Below are 26,851 nucleotides of genomic sequence, written 5' to 3' on the forward strand. Positions count from 1 at the left end.
TTATTTATTTAATTCAAGATTTATTTCAGTTAAATTGCATTGTTTTGAATAGTTTATCAAGGAATTCTTTTGACAATGAAAAATAAAAGGAAAATAGTACCGTATTTTCTACAGTCCCATTTTGTAAAATAAATCGCGAGAGAATCGTATCGTGAACCCAGTATCGTGAATCGAATCGTATCGGGAGTTGAGTGAATCGTTACATCCCTATGTAGAAGTGTCAGAAATTTGAGAAATGGAGCAAAAATACATTAAAAGCAGCAAAAATATGGAAAGAAAAAGTGATGAAAATAGAAAAACGGTGAAAATAAGCAAAAATTGGCTCAAAATGTTCAAATGGGGTCCTGACCCCAAGGTTGAGAACTCGTGATATAAAATAAAAACAGCATCAGTTCGATTCAATAAATAATTCCCATGAAGTTTACATAAGAAAAGTTCTCTCTTTTTTCTGACCCTAATTTAAAAACAACACAGAATGTTGTTGGGATCCGTCTTAGCAGCAGCTAGCTTAACATGCTACGAGCCCTTCTTCCAAACACATTGAGGGATAAATGTATGATTCCATTAATAAGGTCTGATCACAGAAACTTATTGCACTTCCCACTAATAACAGAAGGAACATCACTAAATGTTTGATGCTCATAAATGACTAAAGCTCAACTCTATTTTATTAATGATCATTTATTGACTGAAAGCTAAATATATTAAAGTCATCCTCCACTGTTTTTACTGTTAAAGACACACATCTTTAACTTTTACAGATTATTTTCATCAACCAAAAGTAGCACAAGTTGTTATTTTGACTGAAAAATCTGTTAAATGATGTAAAAATCAGGCTGAATGTTTCACTCCAATAGAAAACAATGAGATGTTTACAGGCAGTGGGTCCGTGTGACATCATCAATCACATGATTTCAAGATGGAGGAACACAGGCTCTAAAAATGTAAAATAGTCCTATTTTTAAAAGACAATTAAATGAATATGGTGAATAATAATGTGTTGTTTGACGTAGATTTACTAATAAGGAGGTTTTAGGAAACATTTATAAAAACAGTGGAGGACGCTTTTAAGGCTAAAATGCTAAATGTTTCTTTGCTCATGGGTTAAACTCTGTTCAAATTTAAAAAGCTACAGAGAATTCAATAAAAACAAAGTCCACCAAGTGTTCTTCAACCTACACATTAAACAAGGCGTGGCATAAAGATCTCCCATATTTGGAACAAATATATGTAAAAAATTACAGCTTTAGAGAAATAAAAGTGATGAAAAGTGCAATTAAAAAAACTGCTTTTTTCCAAATGATATCGATCAAAAGTTCCTGCTTAGTAAGAAAATTCCTCCTCATAATAATGTGTTTATTACAGTTAAAAAATAAAACTGATATAGTAAATAAAAGCTTTCCTAATCAAAGCTGTGTCCATCCCAGCCTGTGATTGGCTGATCTGGTCCTGGTCAGTAGATGATGGAGACCACTGAGAATCCAGGGGCCACAGTGGGGGACAGTCACTGCTGTGGTATCTGTCATTGTGTCCTTGGGCAAGGCACTTCACCCACATTGTCTAGTGTGAATGTAGTGTGTGAGTGAGTGTTGGTGGTGGTGGGAGGGGCCTATAGTTCACTGTGACAGCCTCGCTTCTGTCAGTCTGCCCCAGGGCAGCTGTGGCTACAGTGGTAGTTTACCACCACTAAGTGTGGAGTGAAAGAATAATGCTTTAATTCTGTAAAGTGACTTTGAGTGTCTATGATAAAGCACTGTATAAAATACAATGCATTATTATTATGATCTTTCTGCTCCACATGAACTTGTGATTCTATAGTTGTGATTCCACGCTGTTTTTACATTCTTTATATTCCTATTATTATTATTATTATTATTAATATTAATAAACCACATGTAAAGCCTCTAGGACACCCTTTTCCTCAAACTCACTGTAAGTCCAGTGCTGTTTAAAGCAGCGGTTTCATAATCCTCACAATAATTGAACCATTTTCAGCCCTTAATGCAGTGTTTTTCAACCTTGGGGTCATGACCCCATGTGGGGTCACCTGGAATTTCAATGGGGTCACCAGAAATGTCTAGTAATTGATATAAAAAATAATTAGAAATTCATTCTTAGCTTAATTATTTTAAAATTAGAAATATTTTTCAAAATAAAACGAGTCTTAAGCAACTGTAATCTATAATTTCACTTTCTCAAATAGAAATGTGGTTCAAATAAAAAGCAGGAAAAGAAAGTTTAATGGAGTAATTTATTAGAAAGTGTCTATTCGTGTGGTTGCCATAGGGACAACCCCCTGTGCTATTGGTACGTTAACCAAAGTACACGTATACGTAGCGTCTTAGGGTTAGGTTATAACCCTATATCACAACAAGGTTTAGTCTTAGTCACATGATCTAAACTGGCCAATGAGGGGCGCTGCGTACGGATAGAATGTCGGTATAGTGATACGACAACCGTACAGATAGCTACTGCAGATTTATTAAAGGCTCAGTAAATGATTAATTGTAATTGCACTTAAGTAATGAGAATGTAATTGTCTTTCGGGGGTAAATAATAATTGTATTTGTATATAAAAGTCATTGTAATTAAAATAAAAAAAATGCCCCTAAACTGCCACATATGTACTTTTACACTTTGTAATGATAAGTTCAAGGACCCCAGCTATGGCTAAGGACCCCAGTTTGAGAACCACTACTTTAGAACATCCAAATCAGCCCAAATGAGAAAACATGAATCATTGTGTAAATCACAGATTGTAGATAATATCTCAGTCCCTTTAAATTCACAAATTCAATGAAACCCAGAAATTTCTAACAAAAAAATCCCTGAAAATTGTCCTAAAATTACACAAATATTAAGCAGAAAACTGAGGAGTTTTTAACTGAAATCTGTCACTTATTGATGGATATTGTCGGAGCTTTACGTACATTATATCTCAGTTATTAGTGGAAGTTACTGAGGTTAAAATTACTCATAATCACACCCAAAAAACAGCACCTACCTGAGATTTAACTGCTCTGTATTCGTAAAAATTAATTTGACACCCGAGTACGGTGTAGATTTTAGGACATCGTCAGGTCACCAAACTGACTCATGACTCAGCAAAACCTCCGTCAAATGACTCGGCCTCAGGCTTCAAAATAAAAGTAATCAGACTAAACGGCCTCGGGCCTTAGGACATTACATGGTGTTTTATTTTGAAGGAACCGGAAGTGCACATGACAACGTAATATGAAAAGCCTTTATTTCCTTTTATTTTTAAAAAAGTTAAAATATATCAACGTATTGTTTGATTAATAAATACATGGTTAAAAGAAACGTTGATATATTTTAACCTTTAAAAATAAATGGAAAATAACAGCCATTAGCTTTACTCTCATATCTGAAGCAACACATATTGATGATGTCATGTTTATTGATACCTGAGAATGTCCTAAATCAGATAACTGATCGATCATCTAAGGCTGCTGAGAGGGAAAAGTGATATATAAAAGATGAATCAACATATTCTGTGATATTAAAGTGACTCTTCATCAGTGTGAGAGGATAATAATGATAATATTGATAATAAATCACTGATATTTAGTTTTAAAGTGATGATTTGAGGCACAGAGAAAGCAGGAGAACATGTGGTTAGTTGGACTCACCTGGTTATAGTTCGTGCACATTAGATAGAAACCAGTGACATCCACATGGTTCTGGATACATGTTCCAAAGTAAAGTGATAATGTACGACAGCATCAGAATGTGGGTGTTCTACAGTTACCCACAGCAGAGGGTTTATTATTATTATTAATATTAATATTATGTGGTCATACATGTAGGGAGGAGGTCCTGGTTATAGGTTCTAGAAGGTTCTAGGAGCGGTACAGGCGGATGATCTGAGCGATGTTTCCACGGCACAGAGGGCAGGTCTGTAGAGCGCCACTACACAGCTGACAGCAGCACACGTGACCACACGGCAGGAAGATGACCTGAGCCTGGACGACATGAGGAGAGAGAGCAGAGCCAATAACAGTTTTTAATTATATTAACGTTTCATTTATTCAGACACATTTTTCAGGAAGTCCTGGAACAACATCTTCAGCACACGTATCAAACTCAAGGTCTGGGGGCCAAATTGGCCCTTTGGACCATCCAATTGGGGCTGCAGGAGAAAGTAAATGACCAAACAATTCAGTTGTAATAATGAAACCAATTCAACAAAACTCCACAATATGCAGGACTGCAGTCCTTTGAAATCTAAATTTTTAACAATATCCCCAAATTACATACAAATTGGTCACAAAATCAATTAAATTTAAAAGAGAAAATCAAGCAGGGACTGATATCTGTCACTTACATACTTAATGTATTATTTATACATTGTGTAAAGTTGAAACTTCAATAATTTTCCCGCCTAAAATCTTCGACTCACTTAAAATGAAACTACTCTGTGTTTTTCTCCTGAACTAAAATGAGTTTGACACTCTCTACAGCTCAGAACAGATTTAGCCACAACTCATTGCTTTTAGAGCTGGGCAATATTATCGATATTATAACCTGTTATTCTCATGGAGAGAGATATAATATATATATATATACACATAAATATTAGGATGTTTATGTTTCAGTTAATATCGGAATTTTAGTGTTGGACGATATCGGCACATCAGATATCACCAAAAATATGATATGTTACATCCCTAACTGCTTCATTTCAAATGACTTTAAATAAGAGGAACGTGCTGGTGTGTGTGTGTGTGTGTGTGTGTCTTACCCCAGTCTCCATGCACACCACACACTCCGAGCTGCCCGGCCCCTCCACAGGGCTCGGGGCTGAGGGGGTAACGGGGCTCCCTGGGGTGAGCGGGGGGCTGGGGGAGGGATGACATGGAGGTGCTGATGGAGTCTGAACCTCAGCTTCTTCATCCTGTGGCGGTGCCTTACAAGCTGCTGATGGACATCAAAGACAACATCAAAGCTCAGCTTGTTTTTAGTGTATTAACCTCTATAATAAACAGCATCACATTATCGCTAACAATGAAGATGTAAAAGGTTTAAATTGCTGCTCTAAACTTAGTTTTCATCTCCACTGTAAACTCTCTTATTGACATTGTTGGTAAAGGTTGGTGCAGTGCATTGTGGGATGTGGAGTCCTGTAGATGATTATTGAAGTGTTTTTACTTCATTCTTTCTGTGATTTCTTCTGTTTCGTCTCCAGACGAGGACGACAGTTGTCGGTGACACAAAAGGACAGTGTTTACAGTAGAAAACAAAACTAACATTTCACCGACACTTTGTCTTTATCTGACCAAACGTTCTCGTCTCCAGCAGCTTTAATGATGTGTGTTAAGTCACCACGTTGGTGTGGATGAGATCTAACACTCAGCCTAGTTCCCGTCCCAGTAGCAGCAGTGTGGTGTGATTAATGTACCTGCAGGCAGACGTTCCTGAGCCCAGTTCAGCAGAGCTTTCTGAATCCCTACTTCAGTCACACCCACCTGGAATCAGAATGAAATGATTAACTATCAGATATTATATCAACTTATTCATTACCAAATTAATACCAGGAAATGACACTGACATTATTATGAATAAGGTGTCATGAAGGCTGTCATTAAGTGTCGTTTGTTACCCTGACCCATGTGTGTCAGACTTAAGGTTCAGGGGCCTTTGAAGCATCAAATTCCGTCCACAGGAAAAAGTAACAAATGACAAAGAAAACATGAAGCTGTAAATGACTCATTCAGTTGTAGATGAAATTCCAAATCATTTTTAGTCGCAAATTGTTAAAAAAAAAAAAAAATCAACATTTTTTAGAAATCCTGCAGTTTTCCTCAAATTATTCCACAAAAGGACTCATATCAGTCATATAGTCGGTGCGTCACACACACTTTATACATCATTTATCTGTGGGCGTGCAAACTAGTGCACAATAATATCTAAATTACAGTAATTGTTTTCCCGCCTAAAATCTGTGGCCCAGTGTAGGGAACCAAACCCTCCAAGTTGATCTTTGACTTAGGACACTAGTTTCACCAGTCAATGGAGTCAGAGAGTCTGTCTCCTACTGTGAAATGCAAACGTGCCCCACAGGGGGATCTTCTCCCTCTTCCTGTCCGAACAAAGGAACAGGATAATCCAAGAACAGTTTTTCTCCTGTGATCACTTCTCTGCTACATTACGATCAAAAGGAAACAGTCAGTCAATGTTTACATGCTAAGTTTTCAAACTCTGGGCTCCGACCCCCTGCAGATGTTGTCACCTCCAGAACCCAAACCACTGGTCACACAGGACGTTGGAATAACACTAGCTCTCCTGCTCAAATGAGAACAAAGAACATGTGTTTGTTTGGAAAGTCACAAAAGAAAGGATTATTGTTACGGGTCCCTGCAGAAATTGAAATTGCAAATATTATCTGTCCTATGCCACTCTTTTCATGTAATTCAATAACCAACAGAATGTTATTTTAAAATGTTTATCATTTAAAAGGTGCTTGAAATACTAGAAAACATCACAAAGCTTAGTTCAAGGTACTGAATGTTAACCATATGATAAAGAAAATTCCTTAACCCAAATTTAGACATTCAGGTTTATAAAGTACTAACTATGGTATTTTTCAGCCGTGTCTGGTATCAAACTGTTTCATTATAGATGATATATTGAGATATGATGTTGAAAAGATGTTTTGAAATATGTGGAATTAATTATTAGGCATTCTTTTATGTTTAGGAACTCCCTCTGTTGTCTATGTCATTCCATTTCACACCCACACTTGAGACACACCCACAAGCTGAAAGCAGAGATATTGACCAATCACCGATATGATCTCACAATGATCAACCAAGACACCTCCTCCAAAAGACGTCTCCAAATTCTTTTAAAAAAAGACGCGCTGCCCGAAACTTCAGTTTTTGGACGCAGGCGTTCAAGCTCACACGTGTTCCCTCATGTTTCCTGTCTTTCATTTCATTTTTCTTTTATTTGTAGTTGCATCAGTTAGACTTTTTAAGAACCTTGCTGCAGTGAAAGCCTAAGACGCAAAGGACCGTGCCTGAAAGCCGACCTTCCAACATCTGAATCGTGGACCAAACCGTGGTCCCTCTTAGTCTGAAACCGGCTGCGGTCATCCCAGAAGGGGTTGTGGATCGGCCAATAGAAACGCTGCTGTTTAACAAAACAGAACTCACTTCAGCGCAGCTATACTGCTACATGGACGCTGGTCCTGCAAACCCAGAACGTCTCCAGGTCCAACCAGACCACATCTCAAGGTATGGACCAGTGAACAATGGACCAGCAGAACTGACTCACCTAAACTACAACACATCCTCATACTTACACTCCACTCACAGTCCACCACATGCTTGTCTGTCTTCCCTCTTTGTTATGATTTAATTCTTTGATTTTACAATAGTTAGTCTAGATTAGTTTAGAATAGTGATTCACTTTACTTCATGTAATCCTCACTTTTATTAGCTTAGAAATGCATTTCATCATGGTTTAATCACCGCATTGTTCTCGTTTCTTACTGAATTATGCAAATAAAAGGTTAAACTTTGATTCCTCTGATTCATTAAAGCTGTGATGATGGTGTAGACGTGCTGTTAGAATTCACTTCCCTGATTTAATACTTTGTTTAGTGTAAAGAAAAACTTAGACATATTTCCTCTTTTTAAGAGGTGGCACCCATTAATTCATTGAGCTAATATTAATAATCATAATTAATATTCTCATTCATATAACCCATTATTAACTACCCTTATCCTCCTACATCAGTTAAATTCAAACTTGTCCATATTTGGCCCCTGAACCATAATGAGTTTGACACCCCTGACCTCTAACCCTACCTAACCCAAAAATGCTAACATAGCTCCAAAGGTGTCATGATTTAGTAATAATTACACCATATTCATTCTAACGACAGATAATGTCAGATTTATGTAGAAAACTTCTAGTGAAGTGTTACCGTATCTTCTAACTTCTGTGTTTGATGGAATGTTAAAGAAGATAAATATCATATATTTATGTATTAGCTGAATATAGAAAGACAATAATATCCCATAAACACCAAACTCTGGAGTAAACGACTGATAAAATCAAACTAAAGATGTTCATGTAGACAGACCTTCTTCAGGTCCGCTGCAGTCATGTGACAAAGAGCCTCAATGGTCACTCTATGATGAGCCAGAACAGGCAGATAGTGCTGAGCAGACAGTTTACACAGCTTATTGACCAGGTCCTTCTCTAGCCCCGCCTCCTGCAGTGAGAACAGTTTGAGTGTGTAGACTCCACATAGTGATAGGTTCTCTACCTACGTACGTACCTGCATACGGAGGGACAGAGGCTTAGCGTCCAACAGTCTCTGGTACTGGATCATCCAGTAGTTCTGCTGACTAGACTCAGACTTTCTCTCTAACTCGGCCTGAAAAAAGGAGGAATAATGTTGTTCGTTCTCCTAAAACCTCCTCATGTTCTCCCTCAGATTAGACATGATTAAACTGGTAGAAAAACATGGAACTGGAATACAAACAAACATGTACAGTAACGCCCCCATCTGGTGAGTGACGGACAGATATGAGTCTGAATGAGATTATATGCTCTAATCCCATCGCAGGATTTATTATCAAAACTATTAAAAACTGTTACTTATTGTGTTGGTGTAAAGCTGATATAAAATATACTGTATGTCAAACATCAAAAGGCTGATGAAAAATTCATAAAAAGTTAATTTAAAGCTAATGTATATTATAGTGCAGTGTTTATTAACTGTTCCATTGTCCAGTTCTCCCTCAAACCTTTAACCTGAACCCATGTACCCCCTACTCCTGCTCACGTAAACCATAATCATGTAATGTCAGATATAATGTAACCCTACAGTGAAATTAGTCTGAGTTTTACCTATCCTTGTCAGGAATAATAAATATTAATTAAAAAATAATCTGTGTGCACACAAAAAAATAACAATAATAACAATAACAATAATAATAATAATGCCCAACGACAACAATCCAATCTACCTTGGTCGCCCCAAAACGTCTTATACAGTTTCCAATGTTGTCACGCTGTCTACATTTTTTTCTCGTACCCCATATGATAATTTGCGTTCCCCTGGCGGTACCCGTACCCCACTTTGGGAACCTAGGGTATAGTGGATGAAAAGCTGAGGTAAAGTTGTAAAAACTAAGGAGAGTTTTCTTCCAAATGTAAACTTTAGATCTTTCTCCAAGCATCTGGAAATAGTGAGATATGAATAAACATCTGTAGTAACATCTGTAGCTGTAACTTACGAGGACCTGTCGGAGCTCCTGTTCTCTCTGTTCCTTCTGCTTCAGCAGCTGCTGCAGTAAATCACTGAGGGCCACGCGCTGCTCTGCTAGCACGTTCTACACACACACACACACACACACACACACACACACACACACACACACACACACACACACACACACACACACACACACACACACACACACACACACACACACACACACACACATTAACAGAACATCTGGATTCTAACAGCTGACTGGATTCCTGCCCAATCCACTGCTTGCAGCTGCAGCTGCAACATTTTCCAGTTTAACGATGCTAACGTTAACGTAAATGGTGCATGTGTTACAGAACTGATTTTCAAAGCTAGTCTTTATGGACCTTTAAGGACCTTCCATCAACTTGAGGAAGAATGAAACATATTAAGTGATATGAAAATGACAGAAACTAATTATGACTAGGGCTGGGCGATACAGACCAAAACTCATATCTCGATATTTGTTTTCCAAATGTTTATATACGAAATAAATCTTGGTATTTGTAACTCAATATTAATAAAGTCTGACAATTGTGGGTTAAATTTGTTGATGCAAAATGCCACATTTATTATTATTATTATTATTATTAATAATAACAAACGGCTGATCAATATGTGGAAGAATTACCTTTAGTTAGAGAACATTCCAAACATCTTTGAAAACATAAGCGTCTCAGTTTGTGGGGTTCGATCCCAGTACCTGACTATGTGTCGAAGTGTCCTTGGGCAAAACACTGAACCCTAAGTTGCTCCCAGTGGTCGACTAGCGCCTTGCATGTCAGTCCTGTCCCACTGGTGTGTGAATGTGAGAGTGATTGGGTGAATGAGCTGATATGTAAAGCGCTTTGAGACTGTTTCAGTGGTGATAAAGCTCTATATAAATCAAGTCCATTTACCATTAATATTACGGAAATTATTAAAGCCTTAAATAATAATAATAATGATTTAAAAGCAAATATTATTAGATCAGTAGTACAAAGACTAGAATCTTATGGGTGTTATGTAAGTAGGAAGGCCTATGAATGCTTGTTTTTGTTTAAATAAATGTATATACTGTACACGCATTTGCTCAAATATCAGATTTCTTTTGTTCTTATTTTTTATTTTAGGTGAACAATGATTGCTTTACGAAATTTTTTAAATGTTTGAGATAAATAAATAAATCCAAAAATAAATACAATAAAATGTGTCACTTTTGGCATTTTTTCCCATAAGGGACAGCACGTGTGAGTGAGTTCTGTGGTGAAGGTCTGGGTTAGGACGCACTCATTCGTTCATCTAAATGAGAGAATAGAGAAAGCAGCGTCTCCTAAAACAAGTCATTTTTACATACAAAATAAGCTATAAAATAAAAATATATATCCATACAGGCTAATGATTCTCAAACTGTGGTACGTACGCATAATTAAACACAAATAAATTAAAAAAATTAAAACGTGAAATACTATCCAAAATATCTTGTCAACCGAGGACAAGAAAATGAAATAAGATACAAATTAATTACAAATAATTCATTTCATCTTTAAGAACTTTTTTTTAATATATTTATTATCGTACATTGTTTATTTAACTTTTATCGGCAATTCATTTTATTTGATTCATTATTTAAGTACAGTGTTTTGTTTCCCTATATTTAAACACAGTTACTGTTCAAACTGTGTGTAATGTTAGTGGTTAACAGCTACTGTATTTTAATGTTGGTCATTATGGTGGTACCACTGACTATAAGTTGTACTGTCATTTTCTATAATCACCAAAATAGGAATCTCGATATATAGCCCAGCCCTAATAATGAGGTGAATATAAATGAATGAGAGAAAAACCAATGTGTGTGAGGAGATGACACCCACCTGCAGGTTCTCAGAGTCCAGACTGCGTCTTTTAACCTCCAGCTTAGTGAGCTGCATTAACTCAGTCTCTATGCGTGTGATCTGAGGAACAGTGAAAGGTAGAGATGAGGGCAGCATGCTGCGGAAAACTAAACATCACAAATGATCCTCATGTTAGTGTGAGGATGAGAATAAATGAACCATGATGACTCCTCCTGCTCTGATGTTAGCGCACGCACGCACACGCACACACACACACTAGGCGCTTACGTGTGTGTATTTTCTAAGTGTTTACATGTCACGTAGACGGTGTTACATAGTGAAGATCACTATAGCTTCACTCACGCTACACCTGCGTCTACGTGTGACTGATATATTTATGTTTGTTAGGTGCACATCCAGGTGTGGCGTAGGTGTGCAGACGCTTTAATGCGTGTGTACATTACAGACGTGACTTGTGCAGTGTGTCCGTGTACCCGTTCTAAGTCTATGGAAAATGTAGATCAGACGTGCAGGACTGGTGAGCATGAATTTAGAATGGATCCACCCCCCATACACGCAAGTGCATACACACACACACACCTGTTTACGGATGTGGTTGTGCACAGAGTCTTTCTGCAGCTGCAGAGCCTGGAACGCTGCTTTCTGCATCTCCTCCTGCACAGAGCAAAACATGTTTCACATCATCACATCCAGGACTGGATCACACCTCTGTCACATGGTGGGAAAGTAGGAAAGAGAAAGCCCCGCCCACCTCCTGGAGGATCTGGGCGATTACTTTGGATTTGTCCAAAACCTGAAGCGACAGCATCTTATCAAACTTCCTGTCCAGATTCTCCATACTGTAAATAAACAAGAGCTTAGTGCGATCCATGACCTTTTTTAATCAAAGATAAAACACTATCACACACACTATCACAGCGAAACAAAAATGAGATCGTCTGTTCCGAGGGTCACATGATCGACATTTATATCAGTGTTTACACTAATTCCTAATGTGAGCAGTCACACAGGAAACAACAAAGGTTTGGTGAGTTTTTGTTACCGTTTTGGAAGTCATTTTGTTGAATTCATGTTGGGTGTGGGATACATATGTACTGTATATACGTATATATGCATATGTGTGTATCCATAAAATGAAGAGTCTGTCCTTAAGACTGCTCTACTGTAAAGTGTCTTGAGATACCATTGGTTATGATTTGGCGCTATACAAATAAAAGATTGATTGATTGATCTGTTTATTTTTTGATGAAATTTAGTTTATTAATAAATATTAATTTTTCTCTCTCATTTTGTGTTAATGTTAGGGATGTAACGATTCACTCAACTCCCGATACGATTCGATTCACGATACTGGGTTCACAATACGATTCTCTCACGATTTTTTTCATTTACAAAATGGGACTGTAGACAAATTTTTTTTTTGGGAAAAAAAACTAGAAAATACTGTATTATTTTCCTTTTATTTTTCATTGTCAAAAGAATTCCTTGATAAACTATTCAAAACAATGCAATTTAACTAAAAATAAATCTTGAATTAAATAAATAAAGGAATAATACAAATGAAAATGAAGCCTATTAATTTAAATTCTGGTTCTATAATAAACAATGCAAAACTGCATAATAGTTCTTTTAAAAGTGCAACTGAAAATGTATTTTGTGCCTTAACAATTGGACTTTAAAAAAAAAAAAACACTGATTACACTGATTTACGCCATATATGTTTGGACCAGCAGAGGGCGCTGGTAACCCAGTGGTCGGTTGGCATGCAGAAATTCTTGCAGTGAAGAAGAGAAGCTATGCTAGCAAACAGAGCTAATAGAAAAACGTGATTTTTACAGATATTAAAGTAATATTACAGATATTCTTTCGGTGCTAAAGGGGTAATGAATCATTTATTAACATATTTAAGAGTAGAAGGCGGCCAGAAAGAAAGTATTAGCAGACCCCGCCCGCCGCCTACACTTCTGGATAGCGCCCTCTGCTGGTTAAAAAAAGTACTGCGACTCAATTGTCAGAAAATCGATATCAACTGTGATACCTATGACTCGATTTTTAACTGCCTTACGATTAATCGTTACATCCCTAGTTAATGTAGTCATGATGTCTATCTTTGTTTTTTGAAATCATTGTCATTGAGTGTTTGTGTATTTTTCATGTCTCTTTTTGTAGTCATTTTGTGTTTTTAAAATGTATTTGTAAATTGTTCAGTTATTTGTATACTGTATATATATTTGTAGTATCTTGTGTGTTCTAGTAAATAACTAATTTGGTGAAATCAGTAACTCAGCTCAAACTCAAAGGAGTAAAACGTACTCAACAAAATATATAAAATGTCAGTAAAATTTACAAAACGACAATCAAAATGTGCTCAATTACTCAAAAACTAAATTTAAAATAAGAAAAAGTTAAAGAAAAAAAGAGAAAAATAAAGAAAATGAAAGAAAAATATACAAAATGACAACTAAATTAAACTGAATGATAAAAAAACAACAAAAACACAGTGTTAATGCTCAGATTGGTCATTATTCTAATGCTGACATGAATGTTGATCATGTGATCATCAATCTGCATGTGTACCTCCTGCAGGCCTCTGACACCAGGCTCTGTCTACGACACTCACTGGCCTCCTGGAGGAGACTCATTGCACAGCCGTCAGATAACATCTTCTGCATGGCCGCTAACGGAGACGACGACGACACCGACACAGACACAGACACAGACACAGAGACACACAGACACAGAGACACAGACACACCTCAGAGAAAATCAACAGAATTTAAAGGTTTTTATCCTAAATTCCTAAAGATAAAGAAAACAAGTGCTTTTAACTTCAAAAACAGAAGCTACTGTAAAACATGAGCATTAACCAGGCTTTAATCTCGAAATATTTCAACTTTAATCTTAAAATATTATAACATTAATCTCATAAAATTACAATTTTATTAAAATACAACTTTATTCTCGTAAAATACCGACTTTACTTTCATAATATTACGACTTTCATCTTGAAATATTACGATTTTAATTTCATAAAATTACTATTTAGTTAAAATGTGACTTTATTCTCAAAATATTACAATATAAAAATACAAATATTGTTATTGATCAGTCCATGTCTTTGGAGGGTCACAGTTATCAATTGACTAAAAACTGTTTTTATCATCTGAGAAATATCTCTAAAGTCAGACATTTATTATTAAAATCAGATCTGAAACTGGTCATACACACATTTATATCATCACGTATTAACTATTGTAATTGTGTTTTTACATGTTTTACTAAGTCGCCCCTAAACCGACTCCAGATCATACAGAACGCTGCTTCTAGAACATCCCACATTACCACCATTCTTTCTACTCTGCACTGGCTTCCTGTTAAGTTTAGAATAAACTATAAAATCTTAGTTTTTACTTTCTGAGCGTTACATGGTCAGACCCCTCAATATATCTCAGTCTTGTTGTACCTCTACACTTCAGGGGGAAGTCTTCAGTCTTCAGACCAGGGTCTCCTAAAGACCACAAAAACAGAGTCTGGAGGCTGTGGCCTCCAGACTCTGGAATAACCTGCACCAGTCTCTCAAGGAGCTCAACTGTGTGGTCACTTTTAAAAAACTGTTGAAGACTACACTTTTTAGAAAAACTTTTAGTTGAATGGATTTTAAGTTTTTATTATCCTTTAATGTTGCTACTCTTAAGATGTTTATGCATCCATGGTTAATATTCTATTATAATGTTGCACTTTTAATTTTACCACAACTCTGTACAGCACTTTGTGATTTTATCTGCAAAAAGCGCTTTATAAATACTTACTTACTTAACTTTAAATATCATGAATTTAATTTGATAAAATTATGATTTTATTAAAACTCAACTTTATTCTCCTAAAATAACAACTTTGAAATATTATGATTTTAATCTTGAAATATTGTGACTTTAATTTTGAAATAATACGTCTTTGATCTCGTAGTGCCCAGATTTTTATTTTATTTTAATGTGGCTCTTATACGACGTGGTAAAAACAAAGCAAAGTGCTTTAGTTATTTTGGATGTTAAACACTTCATGAACGTCGGTGTAACTCTGGAGGTTTGCAGCTCTAATGTTTATGTGTAAAAAGCACTAAAGTGTGAGACTAAAGGCGTTGTACCTGCAACCTCCCTCCTCCTCAGTGAGTCGGCCTCCTCCTGTGTGATGGCCGTTAGATGCTCCATACGGATCCTGGAAGAAGAAAAGAGTTAAAAACACACATTTCTGAGCTCATCGTTAAGATGATGATGAACTCACCGATCTTCCTCCATGGACTGAAGAAACTCTGCACTCTTCCTCTGTCTGAGAACATCCATGAGGCAGATTAACTGATAACATTTGGAAAAGATCTGATGTTCTCTGAGTGTGTGTGAATGTAAACTACCTGTTGTTATCCATCAACAAGCTGCCGATACGACTGCTGACGTTATCTTCAGCCTGTCTGATCTTCTCCAGCATCAGGAGCTTCTCAGCCTCCTGCGCTCTCTGTATCTGAGTGAAGCCCTGCTCCATCCGCTCACGCTCCTGGAACAACACAATGGTTTATCACTAGACACTGGGAGGGCGTCGCCAGATGCCTTCAAGAAACTAAGATAATTTTCTGAACAATTTGAGTCCATTTCTCCCATTTCTGACACTTCTACATCACATTTTAATGACTTTTCTACACATTTTTTCTACTTTCCAGACATGTTCACCACTTATAAACCCTTTCTACCACTTTTACACCTAATGTCACATATGTTGACCCATTATTGTCACTTTTAACCTCTTTTCACCATATTTCATGATTATTTTTGCCAATTTAACCACATTCACCATTTGTCATGCCCATTATTTGCCAGTTTAAACTAATTTTTTTCTGCCACTTTTAAGACAATATTGACACTTTGAACCTTTTTTAACACTTTTTCTGTCCATTTTTGGCCACTCTAAATTAGATTGGACAAGATTGCACTTTATTTTATCACACAGTGAGGAAATTAACATGTTACAGCAGCCAAAGACACAAAGCAAGAAAAATAAATATGATAATGCCCAAAAAAATTAAGATTTAAAAATGAGTTTCAGCACTTTTTCACTTTTATCTGATATATTTAACAGCAAATGTGTAGAAATGAATAAGAAGCTTCACTCTGATAACTCACTGAGAGGTTAATCTGAAGCTGTTCTTTACTGTTAAGATGAAGTAAAAGCTTAAAGACACATTGATTTGGTCCTCGTGGACCGCCAAAATAAAACAATGTAAAACACAAGGTGTGTGTGTGTGTGTGTGTACCTGTCGGACAGAGTTGAGCATGTATTCCTTGTGGGAGGTGTTCATCAGTAGAAGTTGGGTGTGCTCCTTCTGCTTGACCTCCAGGTGGCGCTCAAAGGCCAGCCTCTCCTTCTGCCTCTGCTCCTGGAAAATGAAAGTACCATGGAGAAGATGTTATACCATCGGTAAAACTAAAGGCCCGGGGGCCAAATCCGGCCCTTTGGATCATCCAGATCGGCCCGCAGGAGAAAGTAAAAATGACAGAAAAAACATGAATCATTGTGTAAATGAAAATCAACAATCCTGGTGCTTTTATCACATGATTTCAGTCATTTTTAATGTTAAACTGTTGAAAAAACTCAAAAAACTTACAAAATCCTTCAATTTTCCTAAAATTACATAATATCACATAATATTTCCCTTAGTTAAAACAAATTGGTCACAAAACCTAGATAGACTTGTTGGGACTGATATCTGTCACTTATTGCATGGATATTGTCGGTTTCTTACATATTTTGTATTTTATGTATATGTAGAAGTGTAAACGTAAACTAGTGCACAATAATGTTGAAATCCCACATAAAATCTGTGGCCCACTTGGGATGAAACTTCTTTATATTTGGCCCTTGACTTTGACACCCTATATATATTGATATATATATATATATATATATATATCTGTTATACTGTGTGAACACTTTCAAACCTCTTTAAAACATGACAGGACGAACAGAAATCTTGATCTGATGCAAACAATTACACGAAAAATAAAACTTCAGGACAGACATATGCAACCGGCGGCCTGTGGGCCACATGCAGCTCTCGGTCTAATTCTTTGCGGGTTCCCAAGACATCCACCAAAAATTGTAATTCAAGAAATTGTAAGTAATATGAAGCCCAACATAAAACACAAAATAACTCCAAAAACACTCAAAACAACACAACAATTAAACAAACAGAATGTCAACAAAAATAAACGAAGCAACAACAACAAAAACACAAAAAAGATTTAAAAAATACACAAACAAGACTTATAAATAGTGATCGACCAATTTAATTGGCTGATTTTTATGTGTTTTACGTGTATCGGCATCGGCTGATGCACGCTGCTGCGTTCGCCGATCCGCTTTATATACAGAGCGGCTGCCACAGGCTGCTCCGTGTTGCTGGAGACAGAGGTTGCAGAGTGTAGAGCCCCTCCCCCCACTAGCAGAACGTGAAAGAAGCTCTTCAACCCCAACAGAAAGTTTTAACTTTCAAAGCATCTTTTAACTGTTTAACTTAGCTGACGTTGTTCCGTGGTTCCGTGTTGTGTCGCTGTTGTATTTAACAAGCAGCTGGCTGGAGGTTTGGCATGTGTGTGTGTGTGTGTGTGTGTGTGTGTGTGTGTGTGTGTGTGTGTGTGTGTTTCTCTCTCTCCCTCTGCTTCTCACTCATCGCTGCACTGAGGAGAGTTTTTAATACTTGATTGAATATTTATTCTTGTTAATGTTGATGTAATTTAGAACAGAAACTAGAACAGTTTATTGTTCAAGTTTTGTCAAAGCTATTTTCAGGACAAGGACGAACAGTTCTCTTTCATAATATTTCATTTCTCTATTTTTTACTTGTTCTTGTTCTACATCACCTGTTTTATTTTTGTTAAATATGTTTTAATTGGTGTCGTTCTACCTCATCTTTGTTAATTTCAATAAATGTTTCTTTTTGTACCATTTGTCGTCATCATCATTGTGTAAATTGAGGGAGCAAAAGTATTATCAGCTCCAAATATCGGCAGTCTGTATTGGTCATCGACTAAGGCTGATGGAAAAAAATTGGTATCGCATCAGCCCTAAAACAAACCCATATCGGTCGATACCTACTTATAATACACACAAAAGGACATCAGACACAAAACAACCACCTTAACTCACAGAACAACAACAATTACACAAAATGACAAAAATACTGAAAAAAAAGGGCATAGATTGACAATAAACAAAACCAAATGTAACACACAAGAAATAACAAACACATGAGTCATAAAATGCACAAAATGCCAGAAGAAATTCCCAAAATGACAGATAAATACACAAAATGACAAAAAAAAGAACGACAAAAACCCATTGTTGTTTCCTGTGTTAATGATCAGATTGGTTGTTATTCTTAATACTAGCATAAATGTTAATAATGTGGCCCTCGGATAATATAATCACATTTTTGTGGCCCCGCTGTGATAACAGTTGCCCATCCCTGCTGTAGGAAAGCAATAGCAAAGTAAAAAATAAAGGAATTGTGACGAACCTTTCTCTTCTCGTAGTCACTGAACTTGTTCTGCATGAAAAAAGGCGAGACTTTCAGATACAGCAACAGTTAAGGACAGGTAGGTGTGTGTGTGTGTGTGTGTGTGTGTGTGTGTGTGTGCGCGCGTGTGTGTGTACCTGCCAGTCATTGTCCATTCCATCCACACAGTTCATGTTGTTTTTATCACTTTCACTCTCCAGCACAGGCAGCAGATGTTCAGAGGGATGGCAGTAATCCTCCCCCAGCTCTGAAACACCATCACACAAAGAAACACTTTAGTTACATTTAAATGTAGGCATTTATAAACATGGTAACTGTGTATTTGTTCATTTATTATTAGCCGTGGGAACCTAGACAATATGGAGATAACGATAAAATATTATGGAAAGGAAAAAAATATAGAAACAACACGTTCTCAACTCAATAGGAATAAAGAAAATAAAACAAACATGAACATAAATAAGTCAAATGTTTGCTGATTAAATTGCAAAAAATGCCACTTTTTGCCAGCAAAGATACATTGTAAAAAAAGCACAATTTGTATTTTCAGTAAAACCTGAGGAATGTAAATAATAAACAACTCATTCAAACAGCAGACAGTGTTTATTGTGTCTCCCTTTAACGACTACAGCAATGATCATTTAAAAAATATACAGTTTGATGATTTATTAGAAATAATTATTATATATTATATAATATATTATGATTTTGTATATTCATTTATATAATATATATCTATTACTTTTTATAGTAAATTTATATTATAATAATAATTTGCATATTATAATCATAATAATAATTTAATAATTAATTTAATTCATGAAACAACCTGTAACTAATTAGCAATAACGTCTAACGAGCAGGTTGATGTTTTCACCAAAGTGATTTTTTGACACCAATAATTAGTTTAAATGTGTTTAAAACAACACTTACCAGAGCAGAGGAAGCGTAAGATGTTTTCAGTTCCTTCTAAACACACAGAAGCATCAGGATAAGACATCTTAGCAGCGTCTAGTGTGAAGCTCTGTGAAGCACACACACACACACACACTTAAACACAGTAATACATATATATATACTGTATATAGATATATTTTTTTACAAATGCACTAAGGGTGTAAGAAAAAAATGTATTCATTATTGTATCGATCCAAAAAAAATGTCCAAATCAATTTTTTTCATCATGTTTTTGAACAAAAATCTATTTTGTGTCGCTAACATTAGCATAGCACGTAAACTCCCGGTCACTAGGTGTCAGTGAACACAACATCAGGCCTTGTTAAACTACCTCATTCCTCATTATTGATACTGCGATATATCGCAATGAATGTCGTAAAACATTATCTTATAAGATTCTGGAACAGTTTGCCAATGGAAATTAAAAAGTGTACAAATATCAAGTAATTGAAAAGAAAATAGTTTTACGTTGTATGACAATTTTGAAAGTGTTTTTCGTGTGTATTATAATAAAAATCATATAAAGATGAAACAAAATCAATTTATTAACAGCAGCAATGGTAAGAAAACAGATGCTGAAAATAAGATTATTTGTTTACTGTAATGTAGGAAAAAGGGGCGGGACTAATAGGATTACACTTCCAGCCACTCCCTTTGGAACACAAAAAGTATGTGTATGCAGTAACATATTTATGTAATGATTGTTCCTTTTTTTTTCCATTTACAGTAAAACAGTAAAAACGCAACAACAAAAAAATGGTGTTTAGTATTGTGATCTGTGTTGTATCATCAGATTCATGACAATGTACAGCCCTAATATGCACACGGCCACAGTAACAGTGTGTTATTGTTATTGTAGGAAGCTGAGCTCCTTAAATAATTCACAGAAGATGACGTACCTCTAATGTTCTGATGTAGGCCATCTCTTTGGGGAGCTGTAGGATGTTGTTGTCGCTTATGTCCAGCGTTCGGAGGCTGCTCAGAGAACCCACCGTAGACGGAAGATCAGTCATGGAGTTTCCTGTGAGGACGACAGCGTTAGTTTAAAAACAATAAACAAATCATCGTTTCCTGTCACCAAGCGCCTTACCTTTCAAATTAAGAGTCTGCAGGAGACGTAGATTGCCGATGGACTCTGGGATGGACTTCAGACGGTTCTTCTCTACGTTTAGGATCTGAAAACAGACGAGCAAAGAAAATGAACATGAAGGAGGTTTGATGGTTGTTCTGGTGTTAGACGGGCGTTAGACGACTTTAGACGACTTTAGACGAGCGTTGGATGGGCGTTGGACAGGTGTTAGACGAGCGTTAGACAATTGTTAGACGAGCGTTAGATGAGCGTTAGACGGGCGTTAGACGGGCGATAGACGGGCGATAGACGGGCGATAGACGGGCGATAGACAGGTGTTAGACGACTTTAGACCGGCGTTAGACGAGCGTTAGACGGGCGGTAGACAATTGTTAGATGGGCGATAGATAATTGTTAGACGAGCGTTAGACGGGTGTTAGACAATTGTTAGACGGGTGTTAGACAATTGTTAGACGGGCGTTAGACAATTGTTAGATGGGCGATAGATAATTGTTAGACGAGCGTTAGACGGGTGTTAGACAATTGTTAGACGGGTGTTAGACAATTGTTAGACGGGCGTTAGACAATTGTTAGATGGGCGATAGATAATTGTTAGACGAGCGTTAGACGGGTGTTAGACAATTGTTAGACGGGTGTTAGACAATTGTTAGACGGGTGTTAGACCATTGTTAGATGGGCGTTAGACAATTGTTAGATGGGCGATAGATAATTGTTAGACAATTGTTAGACGAGCGTTAGACGGGTGTTAGACAATTGTTAGACGGGCGTTAGACAATTGTTAGACGGGCGTTAGACGGGTGTTAGACAATTGTTAGACGGGTGTTAGACCATTGTTAGATGGGCGTTAGACAATTGTTAGATGGGCGATAGATAATTGTTAGACAATTGTTAGACGAGCGTTAGACGGGTGTTAGACAATTGTTAGACGAGCGTTAGACAATTGTTAGACGAGCGTTAGACAATTGTTAGACAATTGTTAGACGGGCGTTAGACGGGTGTTAGACAATTGTTAGACGAGCGTTAGACAAATGTTAGACGGGCGTTAGACGGGTGTTAGACAATTGTTAGACGAGCGGTAGACAATTGTTAGACGAGCGTTAGACAATTGTTAGACAATTGATAGACGGGCGTTAGACGGGCATTAGACAACTGTTAGACAATTGTTAGACAATTGTTAGACGAGCGTTAGACAAATGTTAGATGGGCATTAGACGAACGTTAGACAATTATTAGATGGGCGTTAGACAATTGTTAGATGGGCATTAGATGAGCGTTAGATGGGCATTAGATGAGCATTAGACAATTGTTAGACGGGCATTAGACAATTGTTAGATGGGCATTAGATGAGCGTTAGACAATTGTTAGACGGGCATTAGACAATTGTTAGATGGGCATTAGATGAGCGTTAGACAATTGTTAGACGGGCATTAGACAATTGTTAGATGGGCATTAGACAATTGTTAGATGGGCATTAGATGAGCGTTAGACAATTGTTAGACATGTTAGACAGGTGCTATACAATTGTTAAACGGGAGTTAGACAGCGTTACCTGAAGGGAGGACAGTTCCCCGATGTCTGCTGGTAGTGATGACAGTTTGTTTTCATGCAGATCCAGAACCTGGAGGATTAAACAGGGTCAGACTTAAAGGGTTTCTTTTTTATTAACCATTACAGACAAGCCAAAGTAAGGCCAAAAAAGGGGTTAAATGCACCCCTCAATATACTGAATATTTAGTATTTATTTGACATTTACATAAAAGGTTAATTAACATTTAATATTTTCTTTGAGGAAGCAGTTTATTGTAATGTATGAATACAGTTGTGTTTGTATTTTCTGCTGTAAATACGTATTGTTGGCTCCTGTATTCAGACTCAGTGTCCTTTCTGTCAGCAGGACAAACTCTAGAAAAAGCAGCTCCACTGCACAAGTGCTTGATGTGATGATTGAATAATTCCCACACATACAGGGAGGATAGACTAATCATGTTGCACCTTCTTCTGAGGAAAATTTTCCTTCACATGCACAAAAATCACCAACTTTTGCACAAAGCTCCAGTTCCATTGCAGATCATCTCAGCTGCAAAAACAGGCCAATTTGATAATGTTTTTCTTGCATCCTCATCTAAGACGTTTGAGAGGCAGAGGAGTAGATATCTGAGACAGCTGATCTAGCTGTAAACACTTCAAATAAAATAGGCCATAAAAGGAAAACTAAAGACAGCACAAGAATGGAGGAGGAGGAGATGCTTCACATGTGATTTAATGGTGATTCTCTGACAATATGTAATGAAATGTAAATGAGTAAAGTCTGGGTTTTAGAGTACATGTCTTCTCTGGTCATAGAGTTGTTAAATTTAGTGGTAGATTTAATAAAATCAGAATTAGAAATGTTTAGACTTGCCAAGTACAGTTTTAAAACAAATCAAGGAATTTAACTTGGTGCAAAGAACAGAAAAAGAATGAAAAAACAAACCAGAAACAACAACAACAATAATAATAATAATAATAATAATAATAATAAATAAATAAAGGATAAATATATACATATATACAAGTGCTGCAGGTAATATTATGTTGAAATAGAGGATTTGAAATGTTTTACTGAAATAAACTCCTCCAGTGAAGAGGCTCAGCCCATTTACTACTAACTTCCTAACAAATAATGATGATGCAGCAAGTTTACCTTCAGAGTGATCAAAGAGCTGATGTGACATCCTTTAGGAAGAAGACTCCTCAGCTCATTACTGTGGAGAATCAGAACCTGAAGGAGACAAACAGAGAACACCATAACATCAATATATTTAAACAAATCTGAGTGTTTAAAGTTATCTGTAGATATTGATCAACACAGCAGTTTTACCTTCTTCTGTAGGACCTTACAGGTGGATAAAGCACCTGGAGGAACCTGTTAGAGAACAAACGTTAGGACCACTGCTGCTACTCTCTGTGTCCTTCATCTGAATATAGATCAATCAACATGTTGTTCCTAATTCTGATTCAAAAATCATTTCAACCAGACATGGGCAACTGATCTAAAACAAATACACAAGATGAAAAGAATATTATACAACAAATAACACACAAAAAACAACAAAAATAACCATACAATATAATATAGATTACTATATATTATAATTAACATACTTAATTATGATCAATAATTATATCAACAAAGTTTATTATTTTGTGTTTTTGTTGATGTTTTGTGTGTTATTGGAGTCACTGCGTATTTTCCTCATATGGTTTGTGTTCAGCTAACATGAACGGAGGATTCCACACTGACCTCTGAGAGCTCACAGGCTGAGATGTCCAGGATGTCGTCAGCTCCTGCTTCCTTAGCCTGAAAAAGGTTTAAAAAAGAGGACATTATAGTTGGATGATTAGGGAAACGTGTGCCGTGCACCTCTTACGTCTTTAAATCCTTACCCGATACATCTGGTACTCCAGCCTCTTCTGGGACTCTCCATTGGGCTTCTTCTTCTTAAAGAACAGAGGCATTATGAGCTCAGCCCTTTGCTCCTATTGGCTGTCAGACTGCCTGACTCCAAAACACTCTGAGAAGGAGAACAAATCAAATCAATAAGATGTTTCATCAAAAAGAGGCGTGGCCACAGTGAAGTGAACGTTAGGCTATATTTATATGAAACTATGGATCTTTACAAATACGTTATGGGCAGAGGAGGAGGAGTGGATTATATTGTCTCATTAAAAGAGGAATTTATGCATGTTAATGTTTGCTTTCCCTCAAAACTTGAAAATAAAATATAAGTAAAGGTCCTAATTTACTAATTGAATAAACTGTATGGCAGAAGAAGATGCATTTTTAACTTCTCTTTTCACACAAATGATAAAATACACAAAACAAAACATTAATTTGCTAAATGCAACATATTAGCAAAAAGGATATTCACTTGTTTATATATTAACAAAAATCTATTAAACTGTTGCTCATATGTTATTGTTAGACGAGAATAAATATGAGTGAGTTTGCTTATAATAATAATAATAATAATAATAATCACTGATAATAACCTTACACGGGCCGCTCAGCAGAGGGCGTGGCCCTCAGGGTTACCATAAGTGACGTCACTGATGTTCTATGACATTAATCAACAGCTAATGGATGTCATTGGTTACAAAGTGCAGTGAAACATCCCTGATGGCGACACGAAGCTGACACTTTTAAAGTGTTGTTGTTGTTGTCAGACCATAAATAAACGAGCTAAATGTGTCCCACTGATGATTATTGATACTCACGGTCTGGGTGATTCCTCTGATCATGAACGGCTCAAATCCGAGTAGAACAACAGATGTTTCTGATGGTTCCGTTAGTCTGACCTGTTCCTGGGTCAGTCAGCCATGGAGGAACGTTAAACATACACTTTTAAAGCGCATTCTTCCTTAAAAGGATCACGGTAAAGAAATGTAGCTTTCAGAGGATGAGCTAACGATAACAAGGCAACAATTCTTCCTCTGCTTCCTGTTAGCAGCGACACACAGGAAACAGCGCCCTCTACCGGAAACTAGCAGCAGCTCTTCCTCTGCTTCTCAGTGCCCAATCCTTTCAGGCATAGACATCATAATACGTATTGTAATGTCTATGCTTTCTAAAGGAAGGTTAACAAACTCTGAGTCTATCCATAAACTCTAGGTCAACATACCCTCCATGGTAAACTCTGTGTATCTGATTCATTGAAGTGGATCAATCAAGCCTGAATAAGTGTTATAAAAGTCCATCATCAATGGATCGACGATTACACAAACCAACCGGAAGAGAGTGATTTATTCACCCTGAGGGTGAAATAAGCTGGTGTTTGTGGAACATGAACCTGTTCTAAAGCTGTGTTCACACTGAACGCCACTTCAGTGACTATAGTGGCTTAAATCACCTGTAATTAGTCACACTTTTTGGTCACTTCATCACTTTATTGCTTCAGTGACGTGACGAGTGGTGAATAATAATAATAAAATGTGTCTGAGGAGACGTGTCAGCAGCATAGGATGTCTGCATAGAGAGTCCTCCTGTTACACTGGATATAAAGACAGTAAATGCTGCTTCATATCTAATCAATTCTATTAATTTTAATGTAATAGCGTCGCTAGATTCATCTCAACGTCCAAAAAAGATGTCATTAAAAAAAAGACAGAAGTGGGACGCGAACCCAGGACCCTATGTTTCCCAGACATTATCCACAGGTTTTTATTCAGGGAACTTTACTACAGACGTCAGTAGATGTTTTAATGGAGATCAACCTCTCAGTGACTTTCACTTAATGATCTATATCCACAATGTTAGAAAGAAAATTATTGTTTGCACAAAAAAACAAAAAAAACATTAGTAATGATGTGGTGTGTAATGTTACTAATGTGTTTCTGTTTCAGAGAAAAGTGTCAAGTTACATATTGGTAAATGTATAAATGAATTAATTTGATATTTCATTAAAGAAAAAAGTTTAATTGTTCATTTGAACTCAAAAAACACACATTTTTTGTACTGTTGTCTTTGTACGTTGCAAAACAAAAGCTGATTTTACTCAATGTTATTTGACCCTGTCAGCACAAACTCAAAGGAGTAAAACTGCTCAATGAAAATAGATAAAATTATAGCAAAAATTTACAAAACAATGAAAATGTGCTAACAAAGGACTTTGGAAGTTCTTTACTATTTCTTTGATGTCAATTAATTTCCTAAATGTAAGACTTCACAGCTGTGTTCAAGCTTTTAGACTTTGCTATTGACTCACAGAATCTACTTATTGTAACGGGCTGAAAATGTACAATATTATAAATAATACATTTTGAATTTGTCCCTTTCTGCCCTTGGTCTAATTCTGTGTAGATTCAAAGCAAATGAACAAAATCCTTTCAAAAAAAGCACAAAACAAAAATAAACAAAATGGCCCGAGAATCCCACAAAACATTACAGAAAAATACAGTAAATTACACAAATACACGAGACAATTAAAACACACAAAGACTCAAAAACACAGAAAAAATGACAGAATAAAATACACAAAACAATCATTCCAAAAAAGAAAATAAATCAAAAGCACTCCATAAAAAAATGTACAATAAAAGCACACAATATGACTGACATAAAAAACACACACAATGCC

General features: G+C 36.5%; 1 protein-coding gene across 2 annotated transcripts; it reads right to left on the bottom strand.

Annotated features, from left to right (window-relative positions):
* Positions 1-2,484: 2,484 nt before the first annotated feature.
* lrsam1 (leucine rich repeat and sterile alpha motif containing 1) lies at positions 2,485-25,246 on the bottom strand. Of its 2 annotated transcripts, none has more exons than XM_028462168.1 (25): positions 24,993-25,246; positions 24,162-24,289; positions 24,019-24,075; positions 23,596-23,640; positions 23,419-23,496; positions 22,285-22,353; positions 20,736-20,820; positions 20,545-20,666; positions 19,622-19,712; positions 18,826-18,935; positions 18,689-18,718; positions 16,427-16,549; positions 15,533-15,672; positions 15,406-15,450; positions 15,269-15,339; positions 13,702-13,801; positions 11,876-11,963; positions 11,704-11,778; positions 11,143-11,223; positions 9,273-9,368; positions 8,309-8,407; positions 8,111-8,242; positions 5,420-5,486; positions 4,763-4,935; positions 2,485-3,983 (listed from the first exon to the last, which is right to left on the bottom strand). In XM_028462168.1, the coding sequence occupies exons 2-25, from the start codon at positions 24,231-24,233 to the stop codon at positions 3,861-3,863; spliced, it is 2,172 nt and encodes a 723-aa protein (XP_028317969.1). In that variant the 5' UTR covers positions 24,234-24,289; positions 24,993-25,246; the 3' UTR covers positions 2,485-3,860. The 2 variants fall into 2 exon arrangements, with proteins under 2 accessions (XP_028317969.1, XP_028317968.1); XM_028462167.1 differs by having other exon boundaries at positions 4,763-4,938.
* Between the last annotated feature and the right edge of the window lie 1,605 nt (positions 25,247-26,851).

The sequence above is a fragment of the Gouania willdenowi genome, chromosome 12, assembly GCF_900634775.1.
Source record: "Gouania willdenowi chromosome 12, fGouWil2.1, whole genome shotgun sequence".
Classification (NCBI taxonomy): Eukaryota; Metazoa; Chordata; class Actinopteri; order Blenniiformes; family Gobiesocidae; genus Gouania; species Gouania willdenowi.

Bases quoted from the DNA above. Each gene is read 5' to 3' on its own strand.
- lrsam1 (XM_028462167.1), bottom strand. From the start codon at position 24,233: ATGCCTCTGTTCTTTAAGAAGAAGAAGCCCAATGGAGAGTCCCAGAAG. The intron at 23,641-24,018 runs GTCAGTGTGGAA...GTTCTCTAACAG, and splicing joins CAGCCTGTGAGCTCTCAGAG to GTTCCTCCAGGTGCTTTATC. The intron at 11,779-11,875 runs GTGGGCGGGGCT...TGCTCTGTGCAG, and splicing joins TCGCCCAGATCCTCCAGGAG to GAGGAGATGCAGAAAGCAGC.